This window comes from Arachis ipaensis, chromosome B4 (assembly GCF_059453495.1).
Source record: "Arachis ipaensis isolate K30076 ecotype BB chromosome B4, ASM5945349v1, whole genome shotgun sequence".
In the NCBI taxonomy this organism is placed as follows: Eukaryota; Viridiplantae; Streptophyta; class Magnoliopsida; order Fabales; family Fabaceae; genus Arachis; species Arachis ipaensis.
The window spans coordinates 2,767,427-2,783,651 of NC_142439.1; the positions used below are offsets into that span (position 1 = coordinate 2,767,427).

General features: G+C 33.3%; 1 protein-coding gene across 1 annotated transcript; it reads right to left on the reverse strand.

Annotated features, from left to right (window-relative positions):
* Nucleotides 1–644: 644 nt before the first annotated feature.
* LOC107638232 (general transcription and DNA repair factor IIH subunit TFB1-1-like) lies at nt 645–15,719 on the reverse strand. Its single transcript, XM_088483958.1, has 22 exons — nt 15,413–15,719; nt 13,552–13,690; nt 13,248–13,388; nt 12,295–12,373; nt 12,114–12,175; nt 11,904–11,964; nt 11,392–11,494; nt 10,673–10,748; nt 10,157–10,252; nt 9,439–9,483; nt 6,623–6,679; nt 6,353–6,508; nt 6,175–6,240; nt 4,960–5,083; nt 4,202–4,258; nt 4,014–4,123; nt 3,657–3,848; nt 3,352–3,465; nt 3,015–3,092; nt 1,964–2,011; nt 1,771–1,839; nt 645–1,061 (listed from the first exon to the last, which is right to left on the reverse strand). Exons 3-22 carry the CDS (start codon nt 13,326–13,328, stop codon nt 981–983), a joined length of 1,755 nt encoding a protein of 584 aa, XP_088340084.1. The 5' UTR covers nt 13,329–13,388; nt 13,552–13,690; nt 15,413–15,719; the 3' UTR covers nt 645–980.
* Nucleotides 15,720–16,225: the final 506 nt, after the last annotated feature.

Sequence of the window (16,225 nt, forward strand, 5' to 3'; positions counted from 1 at the left end):
CTAAAAAACAAAGAACCAAACATTATTTTAATAAATTACATCCATCATTAAAATCTTAAAAACCTTTGTAGTAGGTTTGTTAGTTGTTACTACTTCATTGCTAGAATATTAAAAAGGATTACAAATATAAACATTTTAGTTGTTCTTTGATGAAGAGTGAAAGTTTTTATTAAATTTATTAAAAATGTATAATTTAATTTTTTTTATATTCTTTTTACTAAAAAGAATACTCTATTTTTCACCAATACTTCATTGTTCACTATAGCATCACTCGTATTAAAAAGACAATTGAACTGTAAAATTCTCAACTTAGTCCCTAAAAAAAATCTAAAAAGATATATTAGTTTCTATAAATATCAACACTCCTAATATTTGCAAAACACAATTTCGCTCATTCTGCATAAAGACTAATTTGTCCAATATTATATACGTGACATTTAACGGTATGTGACAATTTAACAATCCACATAGGCAAATGCCGTTATCCATCATGGTGAAACTAACATGTGGATTATAATTATACCAAAATAATTCTTTAATGACCGATTTCGTAATTAAATTTTCCTACGAACTAAAATGTCAGACTAAGCAGTCCTTAGAGACTAATTTAGGATATTAATATACATATTCTTCAATAAAAGGACATGCATAAATCAATCAAATTAACCATGTTTTTCAGTTCTCATTTAATGGAAGCAGTGCTTTGACATGCAGCAGCAGTAACATAATAATACAACGTGTGGGAGCTAAATTCTTCTAAATGCGCAAATTTTTGTATGTAAATTCATTTGGACTATGTAAGGAACTATGTTAATTCTGTGTTGCATGTTAACTAATAACTATATAATAAGATTCGCACTGCTACTTGAAATTTTCACCATGGTATATAGAAGAATAGCAATATGGCTTTTCATGTCTCGGCAAAATTGTCGGAATCTACATCCCTAAACTGTGTTTGGGATGATGCTGGGGAATGCCTCCTAAAAACCGTTGGGCTTCGCTCCTTTTGCGTTTCGTTTCCTAATGTCAGCATCATAATGTAATAAGGCAGCATCAAGAGCCTGCACCAAAAATGTTATCGTTGTCAAATGTCAATAAGAGGCAACAAGCACCAGGGATTTCGAAAATAGTAACAAAATACAATGAGTTAACTAGGACAATTAGGACTTTCTGCTTGTAAAGGCAGGATTTAAACAATCTGGATGTAATTGTTTAAATATCGGAAAATAATTAAAAAAAAAATATGATAGCATAATACATTCATCAAAAGGGGATTTTGTGAGAACATTGACCAGTAAGATGAAGATAGTAAAATCAAAACCTAAGTACCTAACTATAAATGTTACAATGCATTGACAAGAAGATTGGAAAAGAAATCCTCCTAAAACTTCAATTACTTTACAATATATGGGATTAATCATTAATGAAAATACATCCTCCTATTTTTTCACGGCATTCTATTGATGAAAATACATCCAATTGAATATAAAGACAAAAGAATTAGGTGGCAAAAACAACTCTGTATGAGGGAGGGGTTGGTTGGTCAGGAAAGTGCTCAATGATTTTCTTCTCCAAAACCTATTTATTCAATTAAATGATAATAACATAATAGTTTTCTTTCATGTCCCTCCCCATCTTTAAAATATAATAATTAACTTACTCAAAAACTGATTCCACTTCTCAATTTTACCTCCTGTACTTAGGAGGCAGGACAAGCAGAAATTTAAGACCAAACAATGAAACATGGTCAAATGAGTATAGTATGGTTACCTGCTGCATAGGGTGGACAATAAGGGAAACCTGGTGCCGCAGGTCTGACTTTGCAGATACCTTTATTTCCTGGGAATCAACCAAAAAGAAAATGGGAACAGGTTAACACAAAAATTACATGTTTACTACTAATGAAACTAATACAGAGAATATATGCTAGTGGATTTTTTTTTTTTTGTTGCTAAATGAATACCTCAAGTTTAGAATACACTTGTGATATGGCATCCTTTAGTCTTCTGGTCTGTATTTAATTTTGACATGAACAAGACATTAGACATGATAAAATGAAATTCAGGGCAATTTTTGATGAATCACTACATAAAGATAGAAGCATATGCATATAAGGGCACGTCACCATCAATGACATAAACCAATAGAAACCCTCTCATCACATCTAACCCGTAACTAATCAATCACTGCAGTGTCAATAATAATTAACTTTAGAAAAGAAAAGGAAGTAATGCTCAATGAAAGACTGATCCGAGCAGAATATTAATCAGTGTTACATGACCAACAAAATTTATCTATTAATAGTAGTCCTTGGAACCTATTTCGGAATCATTAAACATCACGAACTCATATGACGTACATTACTTATATTACTGTTTTAACTGCTCGGTTTAGTGTTTCCTTGGCAAGACATCAAAATCTCCATTGATCAATTAAGTTAGGCCTCAATCATAAGTAAACAAGGTGAAGATAATAGTTTAGTAGTTACTATATAACATCTTATAACTAAATCTGATCAAGTGATTAAGCATGTTAGAATTTTAAACTCAAATAATAAATCTACGTCTGCATATATTATTTAGCCTGAAAAGGTAATTGCATATTATGAGTATGAAACCCAGCAGCTCATCACATATGAAGACTAATCATTATTAAAGCAAGCAAAATTGATTATATAATCAACCAAAATTTTGACAAAACTGGTTAACCAGGACACTTATCAAGCTAATGAATATCCCATATGTCAAGGAACTTCTTACAAAGTAGGCACCAAACTATTAGAAGAGACATAAATAAATATGAAACTATAATATCATTTTCTGAAAGCACTGCTCCTTAAAATCAATGGGATGAGAGAGAGGAGGGTAGCAGGAAAAAAATAAATAGAAAAATAACATTCACGACAAAATCAATTGATATACGATGAACTCAGAAAATAATTGTCTCAACATTTTTGTGGTGCAATTTGCAACAATAAAGAGTTCTTAGTGAAATCACAAAAGCTCAGCATTTACCTTATTTGCAAGGTTTTGTGTTGTAATTGGATATGAAGACCAAAAATGCCTCAGCAATTCCTGACTGCAAACCCAATGCTGGAAGGAAGGAGACATTACAGAAATATAAATAAGGGCATTTAGGATAAGTAGATAACCCAAACTGGCAATATAAATAAAACTAAAAGCCATACTACTTGAAAATAAGAGCAACACATGCCACTTTCTCAAATAATAAACAAAAATTGAAAAGATTATCCCCTTATTCCTTTTCCTTCTTTTCTATCCATTTCTATTCTTTTTTTGCTTGGCATCTTTCCCTTTCCAAAGACCTCAAAACTAATACGGGTTAACTTACATCTAGTAGTTTCTCCTTAGTTGAGGTGGGCAATATATCAAGGATGCTATCCTGAGAATGTTTCCCAATATGAGATTTGGTGCTTGAGATATTTTTGGTCAATTCATTAAGGACCTGAAAAGTAATAAACACCTTTCATTATTTATGACAGAATCATAGTTAAAAGGGAAGCAACAAGACAGGAGAAAATGTTGTCTTAGCATAATATAGAGTGATAAAAATATAATATGCATTTGTCCACTACTCAAAAATTTTATCTTTAAAATGAAAGAATTATGCATTATGCAACACAAATATGTCATTACCTTGAGAGCAACCTCAGGACTAAATAAAGGATCCCTTAATCCTGAAGCTTTGATCTTAGATATGGACACCCTCAGAGAGCTGTAGGCTTCCTCGGAACTCAAACTGCATTTTATTTTCTCCATTCCAGCTTGGGAATCATCCAATGCTTTTACTGCATTAACTTGTTGGGAATCAAAATAGTCACGAGGATCCTGGTAAGAAAACAAACATAAAAGTCATAAAAAACAACAAATATTTTAAGCCCAAAAGAAAATATTGAATTAAAGTATAATTTTATTATTTGAGTATTCACTAGAACTATATGACAAAAGTACTACAATAATAATTGGCACTTAATTCTGGAGACAAAGTTGGACCTTGATGCAGAGTGGTGCAAAACGATGATCATCCTGAGCCTGAAGATCCTCAATCTGGGTCATCTTAGAAATTCTGTTACGTCTTTCATCTTCTACAACCCCATCGGATTCTATATAGTGGATTGAATAAGAGCTTTCTCCACGTGAATAGAAAGGAAATGAGCAACAAAGAAGTTAGCCAGACTAACCCTGTTTTCTCCGGGCAAGAACTTCTGCTGCTGCTCTTGGGTTTTCCATTTCTATATCTACATTAGTATTTTGAAACCCCACTCATCAGACTAGGCCATTGAGAGCAAGAAAATAATCTAACACAAACACAATGGAATATGGTCTGGTCCTATCCAATTCAATTAAGAGAAAATTTGAAACAGAACAAGTTGCATACTTTCAAAACAGAAAACTTCTCCATTATATTTCCAGGGGGGGAAAAACCAATCACATAGTTACTATTTATTACCGGTAGTAAAAACACAAATCTTTGTGCAGGAAGAAGCTTTTTCAATTACTGTTCATGCCATTGCATCATGTTATTCATGCTACCATAGCAGAATATAACTCACAGTATGGTGGGATAAGTGATGTGCACTGACAACTACATATGCTCTTATCCTATTCTAAAAGGTAAATAACAGCTGGTGTATGTGATGCAGTTTCTCTCTTGTATTTTCCCTTTGAACAAATACCCAGAGAACATAATCAGAAACCACCTTTAATATCAGTATAGGAGTAAAGCACATTGAGAATTTGGAAATTTTTAACCATATTATGAGAAAGGTTTTCTTTTATCCTCCTTATAGAGATACAATTAATATAAAAGTACAACAGGCATGCTCTATGACAATCGACACAAGACATAAAACATGGCTAATACTAAATCAAAATTAAAAAATACAATGTAATCATATTAGAAACGCAGAAAATTCATAAAAGTGGTCCGAAGAATTACCTAAAGTTTTCCCTTCAAGAACAACTGCACCTTGTCTATTAAGATCTTGCAACAATGTTCTCCGATATAGAGAATTTTGAGCTTCAGATATTTCCTTGCTACCATCACGGAAGATTCCATGATCCTTCTCATTGAATAGAGAGAAAAATATTAGGATGCAGGAGAACAACGCAGCCCTTATACTTCTTACCCAACAGCACAAAAAGATAACTATGCATGTATGGAACATTTTTCATTAACTACTAAATGATTGGCAGCATATTGTATGGAATATGAATGACTTGCTATAATGGATAATAAATGAAGACAATTTATTATAGGTTTCGTCCAAACAGCTATAAGAATATAAGGGTAGCATATTCCCTTGAGCCTGAATTTTATTTTATCTTATTTTGGAACAACAAATTGAGGCTCTTGCACTTCTCTTGTCTCAATTCACGATCTCTCATCATTATGGAGATGTGGGAAAGAAAGAGGATAGTTCATATTTGGCGGGGTAGATTTACCAGAGGTTGAGGCAGCAACACAGGGAACAAGTCAGTCAGGATGGCACTGGTGATCATCAGACGGAAGGAGGACAGTCATAGCCACAAAGTAAGACACTGAGGAAGACAGAAAATGCACTTTTAAGCATTTTCCCAGAAAGAGTTTCCTCCATCCTTTCCCTTTTCTCTATTTCTAAGTAAACAAGGTACACTTTAAGGCCCCATAGACTTTATGGCTCAAACCAACTTTGGCAACCGAGCAATGAGTATATATTTGTCTATTTCAAAATCACCAGAAAGCGAGTTTTATGGGCTTCTTAATGACACTAAAATAGTGAATCCTTTAACTAACTGCCTTCTGCAACAAAATTTCAAGCAGAACTGTTGTCACTTGGTTTACATACTTTAGCAACTTCATACAAGACTAAAAGATGGTCTGAGTGAAGTATATTCCCTTTGCTTGTGTGTTTCATTGTTCCCAGTCTTAAAAAAATGAAGGAAAAACCCTACCGAATATTGGTTTTTATCCATGAAACAAAACCCATGCCAACATAGTTTACTGCCAATTATCCTCTAACTAAAATAGTGGGAAAGTGTAATTGCAATTTGACAAAGAATAACTACAAGTTGCAAATCTTTACTTTCAAATAGGGCAAACTTAGCATGAATTATGAAATCAATGTAAGAAAACATCCTATGTGAGACTAAGGAATAGTTTCATTCACCATACAGGAAGATGAGTGTAATCATCTCCTTGATCTGCTTCCATGTCTAAAGTAGGATCAACCCGCCGAACCTGCAAATGCAGATACAAATAGCAGAAAAAAATACTGAGGTAAAAATAAATGATATTAGAGAGGAGACCCAAAAGATCATCAAGGAGAGTATAACAGAAACAAAAGAAAGACCTTCTTTCGAGCTTCAATTTCCAATATCTCATCATCTTTCAAAAAAACAGCAAGATCCTCATCTTCAGCTGCCTCTGCAGCTGCCGCAACGGCATTTTTGGTACTATGGAGATATTCAGCTTTAAAATATTTGTTCCAAAAATCTACTTCACTCATCTTGAGTTTGGATACCAATGCGAAAAATAAAAAGACTTGTTATCCAAAGCGACTGATAAACAAATGTAAATGATTATCAAGGAGGATATTACAAATTTTACTAACTCAACATACCTTACTAGGCACAAAATTGAGGAATGCCTGGTGAACAGCTGGTTTTAGGGCAAAAATCTGGAAAGACAATAATACAAAGAAAGTAAAGAAATAAGTCCACATAAACTTTTTTCTTCTTTCTTATTTTAGTGAAAAGCAATATACAATTATAATAGAAAAATGGAGTGAAATACAGATAGAGGATAGTGATCCATCCTACCCAAACAACCACAAATAAATAAGTCCAGCTTATAGTATGTCAAGTCCAAAATGTTGCTACCCCACGCTCACATCTTAGTTGAACAGACCTTATATATGGTGCATCCTAGTCCAAGATAATCCAGAATCCCCACGAGCTTGGTTTAGCAAATTCAGCTCTATTGTTCAAAGATTTTGCAATGAAAAGGATTGAACTGAACACTTAGTGTACTATTGACACAACTCGCATCAATCAGACCACTCAGGGTTCTATCAACACAACTCACATGGGCAATGCATATATTTGGTTGTTTATGTAGATGATATAGTCATTATTCATAATAATCATGAACGGATAATTCAGTTCAAGAAACATCTATTTCATCACCTTCTGAATAAGGATTTGGGGAACTCTATTACTTGGTATTGAGGTGGCTCAATCTAAAAATGGCGTTGCTATATCACAAAGAAAATATGCCCTTGATATATTGGACGAAAGTGATCTGTTGAATTGCAAAAATGTTGGCAGCCCAATAGATCCTAATAGTAAATTGTTGCTGATCAAGGAGAGTATTATCCTGATCCAAGGAGATGTGGAAGACTTGTAGGGAAGCTAAACTGCCTCACTATTACAAGACCAGATATTTCATATCCTATTAGTGTAGTGAGTCAGTTTATGCAGTCCCCTTGCACTGATAATTGGGAAGCTATAATGCAGATTGTGAAGTATATCAAAAGAGCCCCTGGTCAAGGACTATTATACAGATATAAATGAAATACTCAAGTAATTGGGTATTATCATGCAGATTGGGCAGGTTCTCCTACTGGTAGACAGTCCACTTCTAGGTATTGTGTCTTTCTTGGTGGCAATCTTATATCATGGAAAAGTCAAAAAGCAGTGCTGTTGCTCGATCAAGTGCAGAGGCAAAGTATCACCCCGTGACACTTATGAGTTAATATGATGGGTTAAACAGATACTTTCAGAAAAGTTTGGGACAATTACAGAAATGAAGTTATATTGTGATAATCAAACAGCACTTCACATTGCCCTAATCCAGTATTCCATGAGAGAATTGAACACATAGAGGTTAATTGTTATTTCATAAGACAAAGGATTATGTCTAAAGAAATTGTCACTAAGTTTGTTAATTCCAATGATCAATTAACTGATAATTTTTACGAAGTCTATTAGAGGTCCACATGGTAACTACATTTGTAGCAAGCTTGGTTTATATGATATAATATGCTCTAGCTTGAGGGGAAATGTTGATATAAAGTTCCTTTATGTATCAATTAGGATCAATTAGAGTCAATTAGAATAAAGTAGGGATAATTAGTTTCTCCTTTATTAGACATTGTAATTATGAAGTATGATTAGTTTAGTGTAGATAAAACCTATAAGCTGTGGAGTTCATTCCCTCAACCATTCACATAATAATCACTGCCTGAACACACCCAAAATCCTAGTTGTATATCCTGAACAGCTGAAACATACGTATGAAATCCAATTTTCTCTAGCACCTGGCATATGACTTCTTAAGCCACCCAATTATAGGCCTTTCCTTGATACATGAAGACACATGCAACCGAAAAGTTGATCAATGCTTCACCACTTAGTAAACAATGAAACTTATGATTATAATTTGCTACAAATAGAAAAGGCTGCTAGCCTTCACCAAACTCCACAAGGTTTTAGTTATAAGACTGGGGAAAACTAAAATCCACCTTATCCTTAATATAAAAAGAAGTTCAAAACTCGAGATAATGGCGGCCTAAAAGTATGTTTTTGCTTCCATGTTATAAATGCCTCAAATGAGGGCCCATTCAAGAGTCATAATTCATTATATACATCAAACTTAGTCTAACAATTTAAATATTATCATTATTTGTGAAAAACTAGGACTAACTTAAAATATCTTCATGAATTTCCTTAACCAACAAAGAAGAAAAATAAATCAAACAAAAAAAACACGGAAAAAAATATCCACGATAGTGCTGAACAGCTGATTAAATCAAATATTAATTTTCGGACACTTGTCGCCAAACTAATATAGCAAGAAAATAAGTCTACCGCTAAACCGCATGCAACTGCTAAATGGTAGAATATAGAGTCCAAAAACAAAATAATATAGACAAGCCAAAACACAAGGATGATGGTACAAATTAATTCCATCTCTTCAGGTGAAGTTCAAAAATGAACTCCCAACTATAGAATTTTATGAAAGCTTCTAGAGAATAATTAAGAACCTAAGCAATAAAAAATGTATGATTGTGCAAATATATATATATATATATATATATATATATATATATATATATATATATATATATATATATTAGCAGGAAGCTTGTAGTTCACATTCACATTAGCTAGAAACCTATATAAATCGTTTTTATAAAAAAGTAAGCTTCAACAAATTAGTACAAAACCAGCACTTCCGTTTGTTTGGCAAAATTATGTGAAAAAGTCTAAACTTTTGAATATTTGAGCTTCATATCACATTGAAAACATGATGATTATCTCGCTAAAATTCTTTGCATTACCACCCACCAAAAAACCAATACCACATTCATTCAATATTTAAGTTTGACTGGAAAAGCCAGTTGATTGATAAAGGGAAGAGCTATATGAAGCATGCCTGATATTTTATCTCCGGTGTTAATTGAAATTTAACCTGGTTTATCTGCAAAATAAAACAAGTAAAGTAATTGATTATGATTACATATGCATACTCCTGAAGGGGGAAAAATGAATAAATAAAGCATATAGACACAATGAAATCAATAGAGGTAAGTTGAAGAGTCTAGAGAAGTCTAGAAGGATCAAAATCAGTTAGAGCTTTAAGAGATGTAACTAGCATGAGTGTGAATGTCACCTATGCCCCCTGTGGTCAAACTATATATATATACTATGAGCTGAGCATTAACTCGATCATCAATAACAGAATCTAATTCACATCTTCTCTTCACTTTCTGTTTCTATCAGAAATGTTGCAATGCCATCCAAGGATGATCTGATTATTGATTTACATGACCAAAAGTAGCAGTAGTATATATCTACTCTATTCTTGTTGAAAAGTTGCAGAATCAGTATTGGTCTTTCAATGGGAACATTTAGTTTGGGATTTCTTGAGTCCAATCATATTTCATGTTCTATCCAATTTTCTATTCCTCCATTCACTCAAGGGAAAAGCACAAAGCCTGGCATTCAATTTGACAACAGACAAACTAAATACAAGATATAGATACCAAATATACAGCATTCTCATAGAGACATCCAAGAATGTAGTGATCAGTGACACATCCAAGTGTAATCATAGAGATACAGAACCAATATAAAATGAAGCATTATCATACCCGACCATCACTCGTAGGCTTTGTGTCGAAGATCAAAGAATTCTTAAAACCAATTTGTTGTTTTGTCTTCCTGTTTTCATCTCGATCAAGTAATTGCTGAAAAAATAATAATAATAATAATAAAATAATAACAACAACAACAACAACAACAACAATAATAATAAAGTTGTGAAAGAAAAAATTGACTAACATGAGAAGAAGAAAATTACATTGAAAGAAAGCAAGAATAAAAACAACTGAAAAATGTAAAGGGAAAAACCAATATGGCAAAGCTGTCCAATCCCTTTGCATATCTCCTAGGGAAACCACTTAAAAAACAAGGTGCTATAGAAAAAATACATTAATAGCAAGATTCTTCACATAGTTCTTTTCCATGCATAAAAAACCTTTCATGAATCATAATATCACCCCACACCTTGTTGAACATATAAGTCTCACTAGAGTTTAAAATAAAAATTCCATTTGCAAGCCTGGAAAAAATAAAAATTAACATCACATTGCACTCAAAATATTTACCTTCTTTGTGGCCCAAAATTCTGATTCCGTCAGCTTTCCACTAGCCACAAGTTCCTTATGCAGCTTCTGCAACTTGCTGCATAAGTTGTACTTTAGCAAAATCAATAACATTGAGGGGAGCATGAATATCAGAACCAATGATAACCCAATAGCAAGCAGAACATATTCAAATTTCAAATTTCCTATTATTACTAAAATGAGACCTGTTCAATACTCTGAGCCAGAGTAATTAGAGATTGTAACATTTGAAGTAAAAGCACGGTATCAAAGACACCTTGATCAAAAAGGCCTCTGTATGTTTGGATTTTAATTAAACACATTGCTATCATTTAAACCATGTTAATTCACCAGGGAATTTTTTTTTTTGTGGAACAATGTAGATTTTGATAAAATAAAGAAATATATTTCTCCTCGTTACAAGATTTTAGCATCACTTCCATGTGGAAGTAATTTCAGAAAACATATGAAAGATAAAATTCATTGATCATTGACAGATGTAAGCTCTGGAAGAGGAAACATATTGACAAGTTCCAAAGACAGCAAAAATGAAACAAAATATATATATATATAAATAGAAAAAAGGAATAGGAAATTCATAAAAAGATATTGTAAAGTAGAACGATGCACACAAATAGAGAGTCCACCATAATAAAACAAGACCACCGATAACTAACCCTTTCCACCAAAAGAATCAAAGTGCATTTTTGTGAAATAAATACCTATCTTCTTGTAATAGCTTAATTCTTTGTCCCATTTCAGCAGCACTCAATTGTTCCTCCGAAACGACTTTTGCAGCTTCTCCATGCTTGCTAAGGGCAATACCTGCTCAAACAAAGCAGACAACACATTGGAAGGCTATAGAAAACAAATAAATGAAATTGATAACTCCAAATTTGCTTCATATGATCAGATACTTTCATATTGAAAATAAAATTGGATGATGAAAATTGAGAAAAAGGAGGAAAGACACTGCAATCTATGGAAACGTGAAATTGGTAACTGCATGATGCATCATTTTTTTATCTAGCAAATGTTACAAGAGTAATAAATATATAATGCAATCAATGTGAATGCATAGAAACAGAATGATTTATAAAGAACTTAAGCTGAATGGCAGTGTGCCACAATTCAATTGTGCAAAATATTAGTCAATAAAGCCCTCAGAAGGACATTTAAAAGCTAAATAAAAGAAAAAAGACCTATATTGTCATTCCATGACAAAGAAACTTACCCACTAGTTCCCGGCAAACATGAAGATCTGAAAAGGTTTCTAATTCGAATATGTAACTTCCCTGGAACAACATTTTTAATTAGAGTTCATTCAGCATGAGAAGACATTCAAAATTTCAAAACAATTTAATACTAGTGAACTATAGTATACAAAAAAATGGAACAACAGCAAAAAGGAGTAGCAAGAGGTTAAAATAAACCAATGAAACACCTGTGAATGGGTGAGGTTAAGCCATGGTGGTTTGTTTGATCCCTCTTTAGTGTGTTTATGACCTAAATTTTTAAGCAATAAAAAGGAAAAGACATCAAGCCCAAAGAATTAAAGTTGCAAACAACATGGATAAGGAACATTCGAAAACTAACAATAACATAAAAATACGGATCATAAGTACTCTTTATAAATTTGAAATCGACTTCAAGTTTGTTGCTTGATGTAGGATCATTGGGCTTGAAAACAAATTTTTCCTCAGTCTGCACAGAGGAAACAACATTCCAGCACAAATGATTCATTGATCTGTAGCAAACATAATTACTTCGCTATACAAATTATTTAATCAAACCTCAAATACTGTCATCACACACCAGTATAATACAATACATCAAGTGCCAACTGAGCTAGAAGCTTATCACCAAGTTTATACATAAATTACAAGGCACCAACAAGACTACCATTATAAATATTAATAATACTACTTGTGTCACAAATTATTTGTCACTTTGGAAATTTTGGTATATTTGAAACTCACTGTACAAATAATTAATGACAGAGGGAGTAACACAACAATGAGCAACCTGATTCCACTAAATAGGATCTGTTACATCTGAGAAACAATTTTTTGATAATAATAATAATAATAATAATAATATAGAATCCAATTTCAATGCATTGTGACTTGTGAATACAAAGGTATATTACACAGACACTCAATTCAATTATATATATGGCACATCAACAGAAATGTTTAACAGTACCAAAGAGATAGTTTATATCAAACATAATCTATCAATAATGATAACCTTCTGTATCATTCTTCAAGTTATTTTCAGGTCAAAATTCCAGAGGTTGAGCTCAATCATAGAATAGACCATGAGATGACAACAACAAATTTTTACCCCAGTTGGTGGGGTCAGCTACATGTATCAAAAGACAATATTGCGCACTGACATGAATCATGTTTGTACTCAGCCCACTCATGCAAAGTTTAATCATAGAATACAAACAAACAACAACAAAGCCTTGTCCCACTAGTTTAATCATAGAATACACTAAAAAAAACAAACAATATAAGTAAAATTGTACGAAGACAATGGCAATTGAATTGGTTCAAAAGAGGAGGAAACATACCAATACAAGGATACCAGGAGTACCAGGGTCCTTCACAGTGGCTTTGTACTTGGCTTTCTTAACCACTTTTCCCGATGACATTCTTAGCCACACCAAAACAAAAGAATCTCAACAACAATCCAAAATTTCACACCGATTAACCTGAATATTGAAACAGCAGCTCCAATCATCATCACAAACAAAAACTGAGACCTTTGTGGGAGTGTTTAGGAAAATGAATAATCAAAAGTAAAGGGTTAAATTTTGCATTGATGAGAGAGAGAGGAATAGAAGTGTTTCGAGGAGCTGAAGATCAATAGCATACAGGTGGCCAGAAATCACGTTGGCACGGCAGCGAATCTGTTTTCAGCAGAAGCAAGCTGCTTCAGGAATCATGCATATTAACACTCCATAGCAAGGTTCTGAAATCTGACCCAGACATCAAACTGTTCAGGCTACCAGGTCTGCAGGTCAAAAGTTTAGAGGTCTAACCAGTTTAAACAAGGTTCATCTGGAATAACCAGATTATAATAAAATAATATATTAAATCATAAATCTATATTATTACTTAATAGCACAAACATTGCAGCAGACGGATAGCTTATTAGTCATCTCCTGAGGCAATTATCCAATCTTCCTCACACTATCCTTCGTTATTTTCCCTCCATCATATGGTACATGTCCATGCATCATGTTTATTAATGTCATGCATCATGTTTTATTTATACACTTCCTATCCTCTTTAAAACAATATAAAAAATTCCAACCATGTGCTAGGCTTTGACCAGTTACACTTTCATTGCCCAGCTGGTTTGGTCTTTTGATGTTCCGGTTAAATTACGAAGGCTAATGTTGAAAAACGGCATCCCAAATGTTGAAATCTTCTAACCTACTTGCACTTAAACACTCAACTGTTTTCTTATAAAAAGGCAGTCCTTTAAGCTGAGAAGGGAGAAAAAAACATTTAAGAGTGTATGCTGTGTAATCTTTGTTAGAAAAGTGTGTGAAAAATCCAAATAGTTTTGTTGAATCATTGCTAGATGATGTAAGAAATCTGGTGTTGAATATTATAACTCATGTTATTGCATTTCTTTTTACCATCTACTCATCATCATCATCAATATCTCATACAAACACTCCATTGTCACTCACAATGACATCGTGTATTAAGCATAGCAGAGCAATCTATTTTAGATAAAAGCATAACAAATCACAAATCATTATCATTATATTATACACATTATACACATTACAAGTGAACAGAAAGTTGGTTTCTCTCATTGGTTAACATCAATAAATCAACAACGTTTGGATGATTATGCAAATTGAAATGCCATTTTCATTTTCCTCAAGCATAGACAGAGCAAGAGTTCACTGATCAAGTAGATTTCTACCACAAACAACAAAAAGAAATTTTTTCTCATACCCGTAGTTTTGATAGAGTGCAAAATTCTTAGCACTATAATTGTATTTCTACTTCTCAACGTTTTCAATAATGATAATGAATAATAATATTCTGTGTGATATGATATATATTGCAATTTACAAAATTACATAGACAATAATAAAAGACAGGAATATGGTTAGTTCAACAAGCGGTCATCAATAGCATAGCCAAAAACGAGTCTCCTTACATCAACAAAAGATAAATCAAGAACTGCAAACAATCATATGCAAGACACTTATTACATTCTGTTTAATGAAGATGGATTAGTGAACTTAAATGGCAAGCAAAACAGAAGCAAACTAAGGCCTTCACCTTTCCATTTGTCTTAAATTAAATTCGTTCATTCTTTCATAAAGAGGCAAAATCAGAACTAATTTAATAAAAAACATAGATAAAAAAAAAGGAAATTTAAAAATTCAACTAATCCGTATTCTTAACCGATAAAGTCATCAATATTCAATAATCAATAATCAAATAATCAGAAATCAAGTATCAAGATAGGCACAGAAAAATAGAAGAAGAAACACACCATCAATGCTCATTCCATTAGGGAAATTCTAATGCCAAAGTTCTATCATTCCAGAAAATGACACAAAACACCATACAAAAATACCACGGTTTAAAAATAAATAAACTCAATTTACAGAGGTGAGAGCAAAATAATAAAACAAGAGACACAAATTTAGGTTCGAGAAAGAGAGAAGACAAGTATGAGAAGATGAAGAACGAGAACGCATACCTAAGTTTCCGAAGTAGGCAGTATACGAGCAGAGGATAGGAGAGGAGATCGGCGATGAGCTCAAAGGTTGCGGTCTCGGTGGAGAGGCATTACGTAGCACGACAACGGTGGAGAGAGAACCGCAGAGCAGTGGCCGCAGATGCTGGAGAAAGGAGTGGCTGCCGTTCTGTTAGTATGTGGAAGAAGGTTAGGGATTTCGAATAGTGGCCAATGGTCGGTAAAGTGACCAGAGAATCCGGTGTGCTAGTAGTGGTAGGGGTATTTTGGGATTTGTGTTTGATTTATTATTTCGAGAGAGCTAATAATCAAAATCTATTCTATCTATTATATTATATAAAAATTAGATTTTTATATTTAACGATGGAACTGACGTGACATACTGACATACTTACTCTGAAGAGTGTTTTTTTATTTAATTATTTTAAGTTTTTAACTCATTCAATACAATTTATTACAATAACTTAATTATTTTAGGAGGTAATGACCAAATCAGTACTCAAAATATTCAAACGCTGACATTTTGGTATTTCACTATTGTTATTGACAAAATAGTCCTTAAAAGATTTTAAAATTTGACAAGCGTACCCACGAGTTCGCCGGAGCACATCTCTGGCAAGTACAGTGCTGACATGGCCACTACATTTTGATGACATAGCAAACCCCTCCCCCCACCCCACCCTACTTCTTCCTTTCTTCCTTTCCAACGCACTTCTCCTTCTCCTTCCCCCTCCCCTTCCTGAATGCACTCTCCCCCCTCCCCAACCCTAATCCTTCCCTCCCCCTCCCTAACCCTAATTCCCCATCCCCAACGCA